At 42.6% G+C, this 17,116-nt stretch overlaps 1 protein-coding gene across 2 annotated transcripts in view; it reads left to right on the top strand.

Annotated features, from left to right (window-relative positions):
- The first annotated feature begins 1,265 nt into the window (after positions 1 to 1,265).
- STX1A (syntaxin 1A) overlaps positions 1,266 to 17,116 on the top strand; it is a 34,109-nt gene continuing 18,258 nt past the window's right edge. Inside the window, exons 1-2 of one of the 2 annotated variants that reach the window (XM_070946482.1) lie at positions 1,266 to 1,301; positions 4,454 to 4,553. In XM_070946482.1, the coding sequence (XP_070802583.1) occupies positions 1,281 to 1,301; positions 4,454 to 4,553 (121 nt within the window). In that variant the 5' untranslated portion in view covers positions 1,266 to 1,280. The remainder of the gene's footprint in view (positions 1,302 to 4,453; positions 4,554 to 17,116) is intronic. The other variant, XM_070946473.1, reaches the window with a different exon arrangement.

Consider the following 17,116-nt stretch of genomic DNA (forward strand, 5'->3'; position numbering starts at 1 on the left):
TTTAGAGTAGCATTTTGGAACAAAGAAACTTTAAAGCAGTATCACAATGAATTGGGCTACTGCTGAATTCCCATATATCACAAAAAGTTTCAAGCTATTTCAGAAGGTTTCAACAAACACCTTTTTTAAACATATTACAAATGTTAATTGATAAGCCAGTTATAATCTGTTTCACTCATAACTTGCATCCACACAACCACCCTGTCTTATTTGCTCCTCCTATCCCTCTCCTGCTTCATCCCAGTTTAAATTTACATCAGCTTAGCCATTCCATGTTTGTGATGAAGTAAGGGGCAGCTGATAGAAGCTTATGCCTTTTGATGAAATGCATTAGTGGGAAAAGGTGGCAGCAGACCCTCTATGGTTTCTAGTTCTTCAAAAGGAGGATTATGTACAGAATTTTGTGGGGGGGGGATGCATTCGGTGTTTCGGTGAGAGGCACCAATTTTGAGTGTGCCCTAAAGGTATGTGGGAGTCAGATTCTGAGAGGGCAAACGTATTCCAGATCCAGTATGACACCCTTGCTGTGACTGTCATTTACTCCTTAAAGGAGTTTCTTGCTAACACAAGATCAGTGTTGCTTGAATCAAATGGGGCTTGGACAGAACCTGTGGCTACTGTGATGACAGGAGTGTACTGTATTACTTCTTGCTTCTGGCTGAATTAGGCTTGGTACAATTTTGATCAAAGTTAAGGAAATTTGTCCCTAATATATATATATTTTCTTCCTATGTTTCAGCCCTTCTCTTCATGGTTTTTGCCTTAGGGGAGAGTAAACACAGCCCAAGGCACAGATATAGAAAGAACATAGTAGATGGTAACCCCATATAGTGCAGAAATGTAATAGTGCTTCTGCTTTCCGTTCACTTTGAAGAAAGGATGATTTATTACCCTGTTTCCCCCAAAATAAGACATCTTCTGATAATAAGCCCAATTGGGCTTTTGAGCGCATGGCAATAAGGCCAAGCACTTATTTCAGGGTTCAAAAAAATATAAGACAGGGTCTTATTTTCAGGGAAACACGGTAGCACTAGAACAACTCAGAAATGAATGAGTTGGAAGAATAGGAATCAATGCAGAGCTGACTTTGTCCTTGGGGGGAAATCAAAGGTACTATCCAGCTGATGTCTGTTCCAGCCTTATGATGCAGAATTTAGGTCTTGCATTATTTGAGGCAGCCCTTTGAGATTCCAGATATTGAAATTATGTTTTTTACCTTGCAGGCCAAGGACAGTGATGATGACGATGAGGTTGCTGTTGGCGTGGATCGGGATCGTTTTATGGATGAGTTTTTTGAGCAGGTGATAAATCCTTATTTCCTAATTATTATTTAGTGCAGTGGTTCTCAACCTTCCTAATGCTGTGACCCTTTAATACAGTTTCACATGTTGTGGTGACCCCCAACAATAAAATTATTCCTAAAACCATTGAAAATATTTGTTTTCCGATGGTCTTAGGCGACCCCTGTGAAAGGGTCATTCGACCCCCAAAGGGGTCCCGACCCACAGGTTGAGAACCACTGATTTAGTGTATGGTATATCATACATGGACTTGCAACATATATTAACATTTCACCTAGATTAAAACACAGTAAAATATGAATGCTTAAATATGAATGTTTAAAATGTGGATTCTGGCGTCCCATGATCTAGCTGCCCCATCACTGTTGATGGGAGGGGAGTGTCTTGCTCCCTCGGATAGGGTCCGTAATCTTGGCATCTTCCTTGATTCACGGCTGTCTTTAATGGACCATCTAACGGCCTTGACAAGGGGGGCATTTGCGCAGGTTCGCCTGGTGCGCCAGTTACGCACTTTTCTAGACAGGGACGCCCTCCGTACAGTCACTCAGGCTCTCATTATCTCTCGGTTGGATTACTGCAATGCCCTCTACATGGGGCTGCCCTTGGGGTGTACCCGGAGGCTCCAACTGGTCCAGAATGCAGCCGCGCAAGTAGTTACGGGTGCGTCCCGTTACTCCCATATAACACCACTATTGCGCGAGCTGCACTGCACTGGATTCGCTTCAAGGTGCTGGTACTCACCTATAAAACCCTTCATGGCACGGGCCCGGGGTATTTGCAGGAACACCTCCTACCGACCTCCCACCGCCCAGTGCACTCACATAGGGCTGCCCTCCTCCGGGTCCCCTCAGCTAGACAGTGTCGGCTGGTGGTCCCCAGGATGAGGGCGTTCTCTGTGGCTGCACCGACCCTCTGGAATGGGTTGCCCACCGAGCTCCGGACGGCCCCCAACCTCCACACCTTCCCCGCCGACCTAAAGACATGGCTCTTCCACCATCTTCCCTGATCTGCCATGGATTTTAATTTGGGTATTTGGGGATTTTTAATTTGGTTTTAATACTATTTAATTTTTACTTATTGTCAGGTTTTTTTATTGTTGTGAGTCGCCCCGAGTCCTACGGGAGAAGGGCGGCATATAAATCTGACCAAACAAATAATAAATAAATAAATAAATAAATAAATAAATAAATAAATAAATAAATAAATAAATAATCTATATTCAGTTACCAATGTCTAGGGCAGCTAGCCCTTGAAGCGCAGTATTGTTTAGCAATAGCACTTAGACTTATATACCGCTCCATAGAGCTTTATAGCCCTCTAAGCATATTGGCCACAACAATCTGAAACCTCATTTTACCGACCTCAGAAGGATGGAAGGCTGAGTCAAGCTTGAGCCTGTCAGGATCGAACTCCTAGCTGTGGTCAGAGTCGGCCTGCGATATTGCATTCCAACCAGTGCGCCACCATGGCTCTTTTATGTGAAAGTTTATGTGAAAAAAGTCAGATATTGGACCGGTATATGCCCTCAATTTAGCCAGTCACAACGTGATCTTATTTCTTATATAAACATGTATAAAGATAAATAGATACAAGGAAATTCTCCAGATGGAGGCACGTGAGACGACTCTCAACAGTTAGAAAACACCCAATTAACCAAACAATTTTTAAGCACTTTTATTCGAAACACTTAACAACCTATGACCTGATGAGTCATTGTTTCAGAAATACTGTATTTTCTTATCAGATTCCTCAGTGCTTTAGGATAGATGGTGGCAGAGCTTCTAACGTTTTTCAAAAGTTTTTAAAAATTCAGGGAGCTATTCAGAGACGTATCTGCCTTGAAAACAGCCCATTTTGAACTTTGTAGTTCAATGAAACATCAAGAGTTGACCACAGGAAATGTGTTATGACAATTTGCAATTTGTCATAAATTGCTTCATTAAATATTTTGTAAGATTTACTAAATTTCAATTCTATGAGAGTCATGACTCCCAGATTTTGGATGCATTCTGTAAGCCAGCTCATTTGAGATACAGTATTTTGGTTGAAATAGTTTTGCCATGTAATGCATCATTTCACCCAATTAAAGGTTACAGAAATGAGAATTTTAGTAATCTATAAATAGATAATGCTTATTGTGAAAAATATTTTGAATATATTTTCAATAGGATGAAAAACAATACAGCAGAGATGTACAAGATAAACTGTATAGTTTATCTCGGCTGAGGGAAAGAACAATAGGGTTACTTGACCAATGGGATTATGATCAGATAGGCTGTTGGTTGATAGCATTGGTAAAATGAGGACCCAAATTGTTGGGGCCAATATGCCGACTCTATAAACTGCTTAGAGAGGGTTGTAAACCACTATGAAGTGGTATATGCATAAATTGTTTCAACTCCTGCCCTCAAAACGACGCTATAGAGCACACCAAAACAACTAGACACAAAAACAGTTTTTCCCCGAATGCCATCACTCTGCTAAACAAATAATTCCCTCAACACTGTCAAACTATTCACTAAGGCTGCATCACTATTTCTATTAGTCTTCTCATCGTTCCTATCACCCATCACCTCCCACTTATGGCTGCATGACTGTAACTTTGTTGCTTGTATCCTTACGATTTATATTGGTATTGATTGTTTCCTAGTATGATTTGATTGCTTATTTGTACCCTATGACTATCATTAAGTGTTGTACCTTACAATTCTTGACAAATGTATCTTGTCTTTTTATGTACACTGAGAGCATATGCACCAAAGACAAATTCCTTGTGTGTCCAATCACACTTGGCCAATAAAGAATTCTGTTCTGTTCTGTTCTGTTCTGTTCTGTTCTGTTCTGTTCTGTTCTACTCTACTCTACTCTACTCTACTCTACTCTACTCTACTCTACTCTACTCTACTCCACTCCACTCCACTCCACTCCACTCCACTCCACTCCACTCCACTCCACTCCACTCCACTCCATTCCATTCCATTCCATTCCATTCTATTCTATTTAACTGCTGTTAAACTGCTAACTGCTGTTGCTATTTGACTGATCAATTTTTAATATATCAATCCCAAGATGTGTAGCATCCATTATAGCTGGCTTCAGGATCCAGAGTTTTAATTCTGCAATCATATCAGGCTTTTTTTTTTCCCCCTCAGGTGGAAGAAATTCGTGGGTTCATAGAAAAGATCTCAGAAAATGTGGAAGAGGTGAAGAGAAAGCACAGTGCCATCCTCGCTGCCCCAAACCCTGACGAGAGTGAGTAAGGTTGTGCCTTGCATTTCTTTCACGACTGATCAAGAAAAGCAGTAGGATTTTGCTAGGGAGAGAGATTTGTATCATGGTTGCAGTTAGAATAAACGCCTTCACTGCAGGGGTGGGATTCTACTGGTTCGGATCAGTTCAGGCAAACCGGTAGCTCCGACGATCAGCTAGGCCCGCCCGCCCGCCCGCCCCTGCGCTTTACTTACCTTTATCTTTGCAGCTGATTAGCTCAGCAGAGCGGATTGCCGTGCCTCAGCTGTTTTAATTCCCTAGCACAGAGATGGGCAAATGTGGCCTTTTACAATCTGTGAAAGCTTGGCTGTCTCAGGAATTCTGGGAGTTGAAGTCCACAGGTTGTAAAAGGCCACATTTGCCCACCCCTGCCCTAGCACTAACACGGAAGGTGGTTTTTCGTTGAACTGCGCACGCACACGCAGCAAAGCGTGCGATCACCGAACCGGTTGTTAAACCAGAAGGATCCCACCACAGCTTCACTGCATTGTCTCATTCATGTAAACCAGATAGAAGTCGGAAACCTAGTGCAAAGATGGAACATGACCACAGGATTCCATGGAAGTTCAACAAGAAGGGACCTGAAGCTAGTATCAGGCTGTTCAGCCATCTGGTTTTCTCATCGGTGTTCATGCTTGTCAAAGATTTTTGTCTTGAAATACTTCCAGATTTGGTTTTTCATTATGCAGCTTCCCTGCCTCGTTCATGGAATTTGACAGGGAGATCCAGATTATGTTACTAGACACTTTTAATGGTTTTTTATGCCTCTCCCCCTACTTCTATCTATCTGTTTGGTACAACAAAAAAATCTACCGTGGAGGGAAAGTTACAAAGGCTGCAGGATGCCTTTTAGTTGGTAGTGTTAGGTGTTAGCCATGTAGAAACAGCTTTGCATTTTAGATTAGCCAGCTGAAAATTCTTTTTTTGTTGTTGTTCGGAGGGCTGCCCCCCACATGGATCTCTGCTACTATGCAACCCCTATTGTGGCTAGCTTCATATTTTCCCTGCTCTGTTCCAAACAATTGAACGTTCTCTCCCGTGGCAAGTGTGAGTGCTGCGTAAATATTAATTAACTCCCTTGCCTGATTCGTGTGAGCACATTAGAACAAAGCGCTCTGTAATTAGATATGCCTTAATTTAGACAGCAGAACCTAGCACTCTTCTGTCCATCTCACAGTAGGAAGCTCTTGGCATGACCAGAGGTGGGTGGCCCCGGGTGCAGAAAAAATAATCGCATGAAGCCCAATAGATCACTTAATGGCTGATCCAGCTGCTCATGTGATGTAAACATTTCAGGGGAGAATGATATGATCAGGGGACAACAGTGAAATCATATGTAATTTAAGAGCTCCATCTCAGAATCTGTCACAAGGCTGTAAGGTACTGGGTTCCAATCCTAGTCTATGCAGAATCCAGCACAAACATTATCAAATAAATAAAATGAAATTGTCCCGCAGAGACTGAGCCAAATAACTTTAATTTTTTTTATCAAATTTCGAAGCTAATTGACTTCTTGACAACTTTGGATTGTCTTGATCAACTCTAGACAGCTTACAAACAAAAAGAAAACAATACCTGTTAAAAAGGTCACAATCAACTAGAAGAAGAAAAAAAAAAAAGAACACCGCTTAGGCGGGGCCGAAAGCCCTACTAAGCAGGTATATACAAAAGTATGAAGGCTATTGCTTAACGTATTGTAAGCCGCCCTGAGTCTCCGGAGAAGGGTGGCATATAAATCGAACCAATAAATAAATAAATAAATAAAAAATAATAAATAAATAAATAAATAAATAAATAAATAAATAAATAAATAAATAAATAAATAAGAACAGTTCACCAATAGTAAGTAAAGGATGCTTGATAGTCCTTTGAGGTAGTCCAGACAGGAAGCACATCATGCAGTGGCAGCTGAAAAAGCCAATGCAATCCTAAATTGCATTAACAGGGGGATACAATCAAGATCAAGTGAAGTACTAATACCACTCTATAAAGCCCTAGTAAGACCACACCTAGGGTATTGCATCCAGTTTTGGTCACCACACTATTAAAAAGATGTTGAGACTCTAGAAAAAGTACAGAGGAGAGCAACCAGGATGATTAGGGGACTGGAGACTAAAACATACGAAGAACGGTTACATGAACTGGGCATGGCTAGTCTAGTGAAGAGAAGGACCAGGGAAGACATGATAGCCGTCTTCCAATAGTTGGCAAACGGGCCGTTTTCGGCCTCTGGAGGCCTCCGGGCAGTGGGGAAGGCCATTTTCACTGTCCTCCGACTCCTAGAAAGGCTCTGGAGGCTGGGGAGAGCAAAAAACAGGCCTACGGTGCCATTGTGTGCCAGGAGTGGGGGGAGCGGGTGGGGTTGCACACACATGCACAGGGGCAGGGCGCGTAGAATTATGGATGTGGGCATGTATGCCCGTGACACCCCCACCCCACCCCACTCTTGGCACACGATGGCAAAAGGGTTAGCCATCACTGGTGTAGGGTCTCCTGCTTGAGCGGGGGGCTGGATTAGATGACCTATAACAGTGATGGCTAACCTTTTTGCCATCGCGTGCCAAAAGCAGGGGGAGCGGGGGGGGTCGCGGGTGCGGGTGCCCACATCCATAATTCAATGCACCTCGCCCTCCCGCGCATGCACATGTGACCTTCCCACATTCCTCCTGCTTTTGGCACGTGATGGCACGGTGGGCCCGGTAGGCCCGTTTTTCCCCCTCCCCAGGCTCCAGAGGCTTTCTAGGAGCCTGGGGAGGGCAAAAACAGCCTTCCCCATCCCTTCCGGAGGCCGGAAACAGCCAGTTTCCCGACTTCCGGTGGGACCAGAAGGCCTGAAAATCAGTTGGCTGGTGCGTGCATGTGCACTGGAGCTGAGCTAGGGCAACATTCGTGTGCCCACCAATATGGCTCCGCGTGCCACCTGTGGCACCTGTGCCATAGGTTCGCCATCACGGATTTATAAGGTCCCTTCCAACTCTGTTAATCTGTTATTCTCATATACCATTACAGAGCTCCACTATCATTTTATCCTAAAGCCTAGGAGAACTACCAGGTCCCTAACAATGTCCTAAATGTTATAAGAGTGGAGCCACATGAATCTCTGGGGGATATCATTCCAGAAGACAGGTCCAGACTGGGCTCCTGTAAGATGACACTGTTTAATTAATGGGACCCAGGGCGCAATCACTCTGTATGATCATATCCAATTGTTATAAGAAAAGGTAGTTGCTGTTTTCCTATAATGGAGGTAGGATAACAGAGCTACAGGCAAGAATCAGGCAAGGGAGGTGGTATTCAGCCAGTTCAGAGTAGTTTGAGCGAACCGGTAGCGGCAACTGCAGGTGGGCCTGTCCCCACCCCCCCACCCCCACCCTGGGGTAATGCAGTCCTATTTAGCCATGTTTTTGAGGCTGGGTGCATGCGTGGAAGGTGTGCACGCAAGCAGAGCGCATGCGCGGAAAGCATGTGTGTGTGTGTGAAATGAGTGCGCGGGCAGGCAGGCGGCGAACCAGTGGTAAGAATATGTGAAACCCATCGCTGGTTATAGTAAATATCTTTCCACCACTCCTTCCAGAGGGAGGGCTTAGAACTGTTGTGACACTGCTTCCTGTAGAATAGTGGGCCCTTCCTTCCGTGTTTTCTCAAGTCTTCTTCGATTAAGTTCCCTTCTGGCTTTTCAATTTGACACTGGAGAAAGGGAATGGGGCTATCCCTTCCCACACGAAGCAGTGTCTTCTAAGCTCCACTTTCAGAGTGAGTAGAGGGGAAGCACCCACTTTAGAATGTCTTGTCTCCATTGTATAGTGTTTCCCTGAAAATAAGCCCTCCCCTGATAATAAGCCCTCCCCTGAAAATAAACCCTCCCCTGAAAATAAGCCCTCTCCAAAAATAAACCCTCCCCAAAAATATTTAAATGCATGCACAGCTGGTCCCCGCCATTTCCTTTGATTATGGTTAGGGAGACAAAGCTGGAAATCTGGTAAGACAGCAAGAGGAGCCCCATCTTGCTCCATGCGTTCCAAAATAATAAGACCTCCCTGAAAATAAGGCCAAGGGCTTATTTCAGGGTTCAAAAAAAATATAGGACAGGGTCTTATTTTCGGGAAAACACGGTAGTACATGGGCATTCATGGCAAATCCAATGGATAGTTTGGACAAGAAGGCACTCAATGGTGGTTTGGTGCTTCAATACTATTATTTCTCAACCTTGACCATTTTAAGATATGTGGTCTTCAACTCTCAGAATTTCCCAGCCATCAAGTCCACCTTCAACCCCCAAAAGCTCTGTGTGGCTTTAGGTCAATCATTCTATCTGAACCAACATACTTCATAGGATTATGGTGGCACAGTGGTTACTGCCAGGAGTTCGATCCTGACCGGCTCAAGGTTGACTCAGCCTTCCATCCTTTGTGGACGTGTCCATGATTACCTTTACAATAAAATAGACGTTTACCACTGCTTTCTTTCACAATTTTTTCTTTCCAACTTCCTGGTCTAGCCTACAACCCTGGTCTTCCCTAGGCATCTTCTATCCATCCTAAGCAGGGGGTTGGACTAGAAGACCTCCAAGATCCCTTCCAACTCTGTTATTCTGTCCTGTCCTGTCCTGTCCTGTCCTATCCTATCCTATCCTATCCTATCCTATCCTATCCTATCCTATCCTATCCTATCCTATCCTATCCTATCCTATCCTATCCTATCCTATCCTATCCTATCCATGTAGGAAACAGGTCCAATCCAGCTAAGGTTGTTAAGGTCAGCTAAGGTCAGCCAGCTGGGCAAATTTCTGTAATATTGCTAAAAACAATAGTTTGACATCCTTAGCAGTGGCTGAGTCTGTAATAATGCTCATTATAATTTCCTAGCAAATGTTGCAAGCCCTTCTTCTTTTTCGAGTCACGCTGATATGAAAAGCACAAGAGCAAACTGGAAAGTGCTTTTCTGGCTAGTTAGTAGCTGGTTGATCAGACCAGCATATCTTTCTCCCCTGCCTTAAAAGATGGTATCCATATAGTCTGTCATAGTTCACCAAGTTGTGCCATTCCTTGTTCGTTCAATTCCTTGTTTTCTTGCTTCCTCTGACAACTCTTTGTTCTTCTTGTGTCTGCTGTAGGCATTCTGTAATTAGGGCTTGTGTGGGATGGGCTCTCGGGATTCAGCGGGCAAATGCTTCAACTTGCAGAAAGGATAGCTGGATTTAGATAATTTCTTCCAGGCTTAGCCCTCATTTCCTCCCACCTCAGTTGCCTACGTTCCTGTTGCATTCCCCAGACAGATGCCATCAGTCTCTCTGCGGCTGCCCACTTGGTAGCTGGATGCTTTGCTTTCCCTTCTGCCTTTCATGCTCCCCTGGAGTTTCAGTCAAGCCTTTTGTTGCCCTGTGCCCTCAGCATGAGCCCAATTTTCGGCTGCTCAGTTGTTTAAATTAGATTTGCCTGGTTCTCCCCACTTTACTGTATTCACAAGCCTGAAGTTCACCCGATTGCTATACAACTCTGCTGACAAACAACCCAAGCACGGTTTGTGCATGCATCTGTGGCAATAAGAGGCTTGGATTTTTCTCATCAAAAAGGAATATGCTAAAATACAAAAATCCCGTGGCTTGATTCAGAAATGACAGATGAGAAAAAAAAAAAAAGAACAATCCTTACTGTAGTAGAATAACATCTGACCCTAAACCCTGAGATTGAGTATAAAATCTCGCAAAGCTATTTTGTAGCAAGTGTGTGAATTGTGCATGTGATGTGTTTTGCTGTGCAAGTTGACTTGGAAGCAAGTCATCTTTGATGGAATTTATTCTTGGATAAATTTACTTGGGATTGTGTGAATAAACACTGGAATGTTTTCTACGCTGCCTTCGGTCTGACCTAAGCGTAGTACACAAAATTATCTGCCACAATGTCCCACCTGTCAATGACTACTTCAGTTTCAACCATAACAATACACAAGCACACAATATATACAGACTCAAGGTAAACCGCTCCGAATTGGATTGCAGAAAATATGACTTCAGCAGCAGAGTGGTCAATGCCTGAAATGCACTACCTGACTCTGTGGTTTCTTCCCCAAACCCCCAAAACTTTAACCTTAGACTGTCTACTGTTGACCTCATCCCATTCCTAAGAGGTCTGTAAGGAGCGTGCATAAGCGCACCAATGTGCCTATCGTCTCTATCCTACTGTCCCCATTTATCCGTATCCATTTCCTGTATTCATAATCGCTTTTATACTTATATCTGTTATCTTATACATGCTTGACAACAATGGTGGGTTGCTCCCGGTTTGGTCGGGTTCTATAGAACTGGTAGTAAAACCAGTGGGAGGCTCCACCCACCCACCACAATGTCATCATGTGTGATCTGCGCATGCGCAGAAGAGCACATGTGCGCTCCCATTGCGAACCGGTAGTAAAGGTAAGTAGAACCCACCCCTGCTTGACAAAATAAATAAATAAAATAAATAAATAAATAAAATAAAAATGAATAAAAATAAAAATGTCTAGCAGGCCAATCATCCCAGTTCAGCGGAAGGCCATTCTTTTAGCAACAGGTTTTAGTGTCATCCAACCCTTGACTGAGTCAGCCAAAAGGGACCACCACAAGAAAATCTAGATTGTTCTTAACAGTACCCTGCTGGTATAATGTTGAGCTTGATCAGGGTTTTTAAACTAGGGAAAATAATGGAAAGAGTTTCCTCTGATTGTCTATGGAGATTCTCAAGTCATCCAGGCCATGGTTGTCCCAAAGGTGCTTTTTCAAAAGGCAACTGGATTTTGTTTTTCCTTGAAGAGGTTTTGCTTCTCATTCAAGAAATTTATTCAGTTGTGACTCAGTCTAACTGACTCAGTTATGATTCAGTCAGAACTAAAGAAGCTTCTTGGATGAGAAGCGAAATGTCTTCAAGGAAAAAGAAAGTCCAGTTGACTTTTGAAAAAGCATCTTTGGGTTACCTCTGATTCTTCGTTCCTTTTATATCATAGTGGAATCCACTATCTGTTTCAGTGTAGTTCAGGATTCTCCACTCTCATACAATCATAACATTTAAGGAACATTTGGAAATTATTTATCCCAGCTTTCCTTTGATGTTACCCACTGCTGATTTGAAAGAATTGCAGCTTTCACAATTTTTAGATAGTATGAGTAGCGGTTGCAGAGTTCTGAAAGGAAAAGAATCAAGATATGACAAATTATGAGGGACTGGCCTAATGAACTCATTACACGATCTGCTTGCAGGGTACAGTGGCAGCATCTCTACAGTCCAACCACTTTTTCAGGGTGCTTATTGAATGAGAACCCACTGCCTGAAGACAGCCTTTGGGCAACAGTTCTTACTGTAAGAAAATTTTCTGTTGAACTGAAATCTACTTCTCTACTTCTCTGCAGCTCCTTTTTCAAAATAACTGGGCTCCACCTAATGCTTATTAGCTCTGAGTTCCCATCATTTTTGCTTCTTCTAAACATGCACAATACTTTAAGTTCTTAGTTGTGGTAAAAAAAAAAAAAAAAAAAGCTAAAGGAGTCCCTGCAGATTTTACTCTGCTAGTCGTTCTTGACTCTACGGCAGGGGTGTCAAACTCAAGGCCCGTGGGTCAGATCTGGCCCGCGGGGTGATTAGATCTGGCCCACAGGGCCGCCCTGGAAATAGTGAAGGACTGGTGTCTCTGCCAGTGAAAATGGAGCTTTGTTTTCGGCTGCGGCAGCCTCCTGCAACCCTTTGCCAGCAAAAATGGAGCTTGGGAGGGGCTTGAGGGGTCCTCCCTAGCTCCATTTTCACTGGCAGAGCACTTGGGTCTCCACAGGCACCCCCGACATGAGTGACATCGAGCTGGCCACGTCGAGCTGACCACACCCTCCCCCCCCCGAGGTCAAACACAACCCTGATGCGGCCCTCAATGAAATTGAGTTTGTCACCTCTGCTTTAGGGGGTGGTGCTCATTTCCGTTTCAAGGCCATTGAGCCAGAGCTGTCCAAAGACATGTCCGCGGTCATGTGACCAGCATGACATCACAGAGCACTGTTACCATCCCTACTCGCATTTGTATGCTTTCAAACTGCTAGGTTGGCAGGAGTGAGGCGAGGACGGGAGCTCACCCCATCACTTGGCTCTCAGGTGTTGAACCTGGGTTGCTGGTTTTCCAGGCGACAAGCCCAGCATCTTAACCGCTGAGCCACCATTCCACCCTCTTAGTTGTGGGACATGGTCTAATTGCCCAGCTTTTAAACTAACTCCTACTTTTAAAATCTACAGAATTTTACTAATAATGGCTAGAAAGAACCATATCTCCTTTTCTATCTTCCACACACGCCCCCCCACACCGTCTCAAAGATTTCTCTCTATGCACTTGTTTCATAGGCCATCCATATTTGCACAGCTGCAGCTGGATCAGTGCTTGGAACATGTTGGCAGCCTTCATCTTCATGTTGCTATGCCATCCACTTCCTCAAATGATAGCCGGCTTCTCTGTGGCTCCAAGATGTCGCTAATGAGCTTTGGGTCACATATAAAGGATGGAAACATTGATTTCCCAGACTGAGTTGGTGTGGCTTATTAGCCATTGTAAACACCTACACTGTGCAAGACAGAAATTGCTCCCTGGGGATGTGTTTGCCTTTGAAAATCCAGAAGATTTTTATTAGATGAGAACAGTTACTTCAAAAGCAGAATAGCAGAAGATACTGGGGAAGGGGATTGTTGAAGAAAGCATAGAGCTTTAATTTTACAAATAGCAAAGATCTGCTGGTGCAGAGATAAAATATTGCATTTGTTATACAGCTTCCTCTTTACTCCTCCCAAAATATAGACATTTCATAATATATCGCACTGATTATTTGACTGGAAAGCAAGAGATAAATCGAAACAAAGAAGAATGTGCTATATTTTAAAAGAAAATGTAACAAAGGAAATGTAGGAAGGAAAAATCCATACAAGCTCTTTATTACACAGAATTTAGATGGCATCAGCTTCCTATATTCCAGTATTTTTCTGGACTGTCCCCCAATTTATTTATATATTTGATCTGTATTGCATAATGTATAGTGTGAGTCCAATGATTAATTAGTGATTTAAAAAAGCTAAGTCAGCCAATCCTGACTTTAATATCTGCACAACGTGTAGGTAGCACAGCTTTTTCTGTTTGTACCTAATGGTGGATTAACATATCAAATGAAGCCTTAAAAGAGCTAACAGGTAGCTCTTGACTTACAACCATTCATTTGGTGACCGTTCAAAGTTACAACGGTACTGAAAAACATGACTTTTGACCCTTTTTCACACTTACGACTGTTGCAATATCCCTGGGGTCATGTGATCAGAATTCAGACACTTGGCAACCAGGGTGGATTTGATTTAAATCGAGTTGATTTAAATCACAATTTAAATCATGATTTAAATCACTAGTAAAAAGGCTTGATTTAAATCAACTCGATTTAAATCATAATTTTTAAAGAGCAACTGTCATCTCTGCTACTCCTTTGACCCACTGTTGACTCACCGATAGTCCCAGTGTTGCAGAATATACAGCCTCTTGCTACATAACTAAGCTCCATTTCATGCTGAATAAACTAAATTATTTATGTATCTTAAATAGAAAACTATCTTAATGATAGATTTTTACCCCAAAAGTTTTTTATTAAAATAAATTTGATAAAAATCAAAAAAATCCGATTTAAATCAAAAAAATCCGATTTAAATCAAAAAAATCTGATTTTTTTGATTTTTTTAAAAAAAAATCATTGATTTTTATCCACCCTGTTGGCAACTGACTCATATTTATGGAGGTTGCAGTGTCCTGGGGTCATGTGATCAACTTTTGCAACCTGACAAACAAAGTCAATGGGGAAGCCAGATTCAGTTAATAACCATGTTCCTAATTTAACAACTATGGAAAGATTGTAAACTGGGACAAAACTCGTTTAACAACTGTCTTACTTAGCAAAAGACACTTGGGCTCAATTGTGGTTGTAAATCAAGGACTACCGTACCTGTATTTGGTTTTGGCTTGATATGAGTCTGTGCAAACAGAGTCAATTAAACCTTGCTGTAGATCACATCTGAAGCTGTGGTTTGTTATTGGCTTGTTACCCTAGTATGACAGATAAACGAAGATGCATGATTTACTTGTGGCTACCTAGTTGGATTTTGTGCTCTGCCCAGACTTGAAACCAATCCAGTATTGTGGGTATTGTGTGCTTCTATGAACTTATGAATCCATATTCTCTATATTGAAACAATCAGTTCAGAATCATCCTAAATTGCTTACAGTTTTTCTTAAGGTGAATGACAGTATGAGGTTGCAACTGAGAAATAAGGCTTTTAGTTTCTTTTTTCCTTGTCCCTCTATGTTCCTACTAGGTTTGCATGGCCTCATTTGATGGAGAAACATCACATTGAACAGCAGTTTTTGCTTCATTTTCTTCATTTTGCCGTAATAATTATCTCACTTCATAATAAATAACCTCGTGAATTGTTCATTTTATTTTTAGTTATTGTCTTGGCAAAAAAATAGATATATTTAGCTAGTTTCTCTTTAAGCAGGAGAAGGCAGTTTTGGTACCCAGCCTTCCATTATTAAATAATATCAGCATTCTATTAATATTTGCTACTTATTAATAAAACATTTTGTGTACTGTGAACCACATGTAAAGGAGTAATGTCCATTAAATGGATAGGCGTGATTTGGGAAGAGAGCTTAAAAAAAAAGATTTGGGTGTGAGGACTTCTTTCTATTTTTGCAATTTTAAGTAGTCCAAATGGATTTTAATGAATATTTTGCTTTTGTTTCATGTTGAAACTTAGTGAACTGTTCTATCAGTGTTTAGTAATTTGCTGCTGAATTTCAACAACATAGTTCATAGGAGGAAGAACTTTGGGAAACTCAGAAATTAAGGATCAGGTACAGAATAACTTCCTGGACTGTAGACATAGATACCAATAAAGGAGAATATTTGTAGCTCAAGATTGAACTGTGGGATCTTTGATGCTCTCTGAGCTTTGATGATTTCTTGCAGATATTTTGTTATTCAATTGCAAAAAACAAACAAACAACAATAACCAACCAAGCTCAGAGAGCACCAAGGACTCCCCAATAGAAATGAATATAATAAGTAGAAATTCCAAGCTAGGCATTGCATTTTATTAGAAACTCACACGTTGTCTTAGATCAGTAGTCTGGAAGCATATTTTCCAACTAAAACTATTTATTAAAATGCATACGCTTTTGCAACTCATGAAAACTTACACCTTTTTAGTAAAATTTGTTAGCTGGAAAAGGTTTTTCCAGCTTTTTGCCCCATAGACTACAGCTTTTCTACAAGGTTCATAATTTACCAACTTTTCTGTCATTGCGAGTAAAGGCATTGAATAAGCTTAGCAAATACATTGCCTCTTTAGAAAGCTGCAAGGCGGCATGTTCTGGACAAGCTACAAAATCCCTGTTGATAAAGAAGTTTAAAAGCACTTCATACTTGTGGGCTTAAGCCTATCTCAGATGTTTCACTTGAGTTCTTCACATGCTGATGATGATGCATCTATGCCATGGATTGGGAAAGCATTTGACTAAAAATTAGGTGGTTATTCGGTTGTCCCACCTAATCCAGAAAATGGAATGCTTGTCTGTCATGAGCAATGATGCAGTACATGATTTGAGCTTGTCCGGAGAAGAGCTGAAGCATGGCTGTGGATTCTGAGAGAAATGGGCTGAGCTGTGTTCTCCTTGCATCCTTGAGGCCAATCTCTGCTGCTCTTGCCAGTGTTGCTTGGTTACACTGGCAGCATTTAGAGCTCCAGGTGACAAAAATTATCTCATGGGGGGTGAGGAGGGAAACACAATTGCACCTGCCACGTTTTGTGCCAAGCTGCGTTAGTTGTGATCAACATGAAGGTAGGGGGAATCGGCTGGAAGATTGCAGAGAAGGAGCACTAAAGGGACTGTCTCTCTTCTGCAAGGAGGCCTTAGAACAGGGGTGTCAAACTCAATTTCATTGAGGGCCGCATCAACATTGTGTTTGACCTTGGGGGGCTGGGGTGTGTGTGGCCAGCTTGATGTCGTTTATGTTGGGGACGCCTGTGGTGGCCCGAGCGCTCTGCCAGCGAAAATGGGCTCCTGAGCTCCGTTTTCAGTTGCAACGGCCTCCTGCAACCAGTGGTGGGTTGTCCCGGTTTGGACCGGTTTGCAAGAACCGGTAGTAAAACTGGCGGGAGGCCCCGCCCCCGCCCCGGATGTCATCATTGGCCATCTGCACATGCGCAAAAGTTTCTGCGCATATGCAGAAGCAAAGCACATGCGCGATCCTGTTGCAAACTGGTAGTAAAGGTAAGTAGAACCCACCCCTGCCTGCAACCCGCTGCCAGCGAAAACAGAGCTTGGGAAAGCCGCATGCATCCGTTTTTGCTGGCAGAGACACTCTGGGCCAGTCCTTCGCTGTTTCCAGGGTGGCCCTGCAGGCCAGATCTAAGCACCCCCTGGCCCCCGGGGGTGAGTTTGACACCCTTACCTTAGAAGATCATAGAATTTAGGAAAGAAGTTATCTAGGTCACTTGCATAAACAT

Source organism: Pituophis catenifer, unplaced genomic scaffold, assembly GCF_029215685.1.
Source record: "Pituophis catenifer annectens isolate HBS135680 unplaced genomic scaffold, rPitCat1.0.hap2 SCAF_1, whole genome shotgun sequence".
In the NCBI taxonomy this organism is placed as follows: domain Eukaryota; kingdom Metazoa; phylum Chordata; class Lepidosauria; order Squamata; family Colubridae; genus Pituophis; species Pituophis catenifer.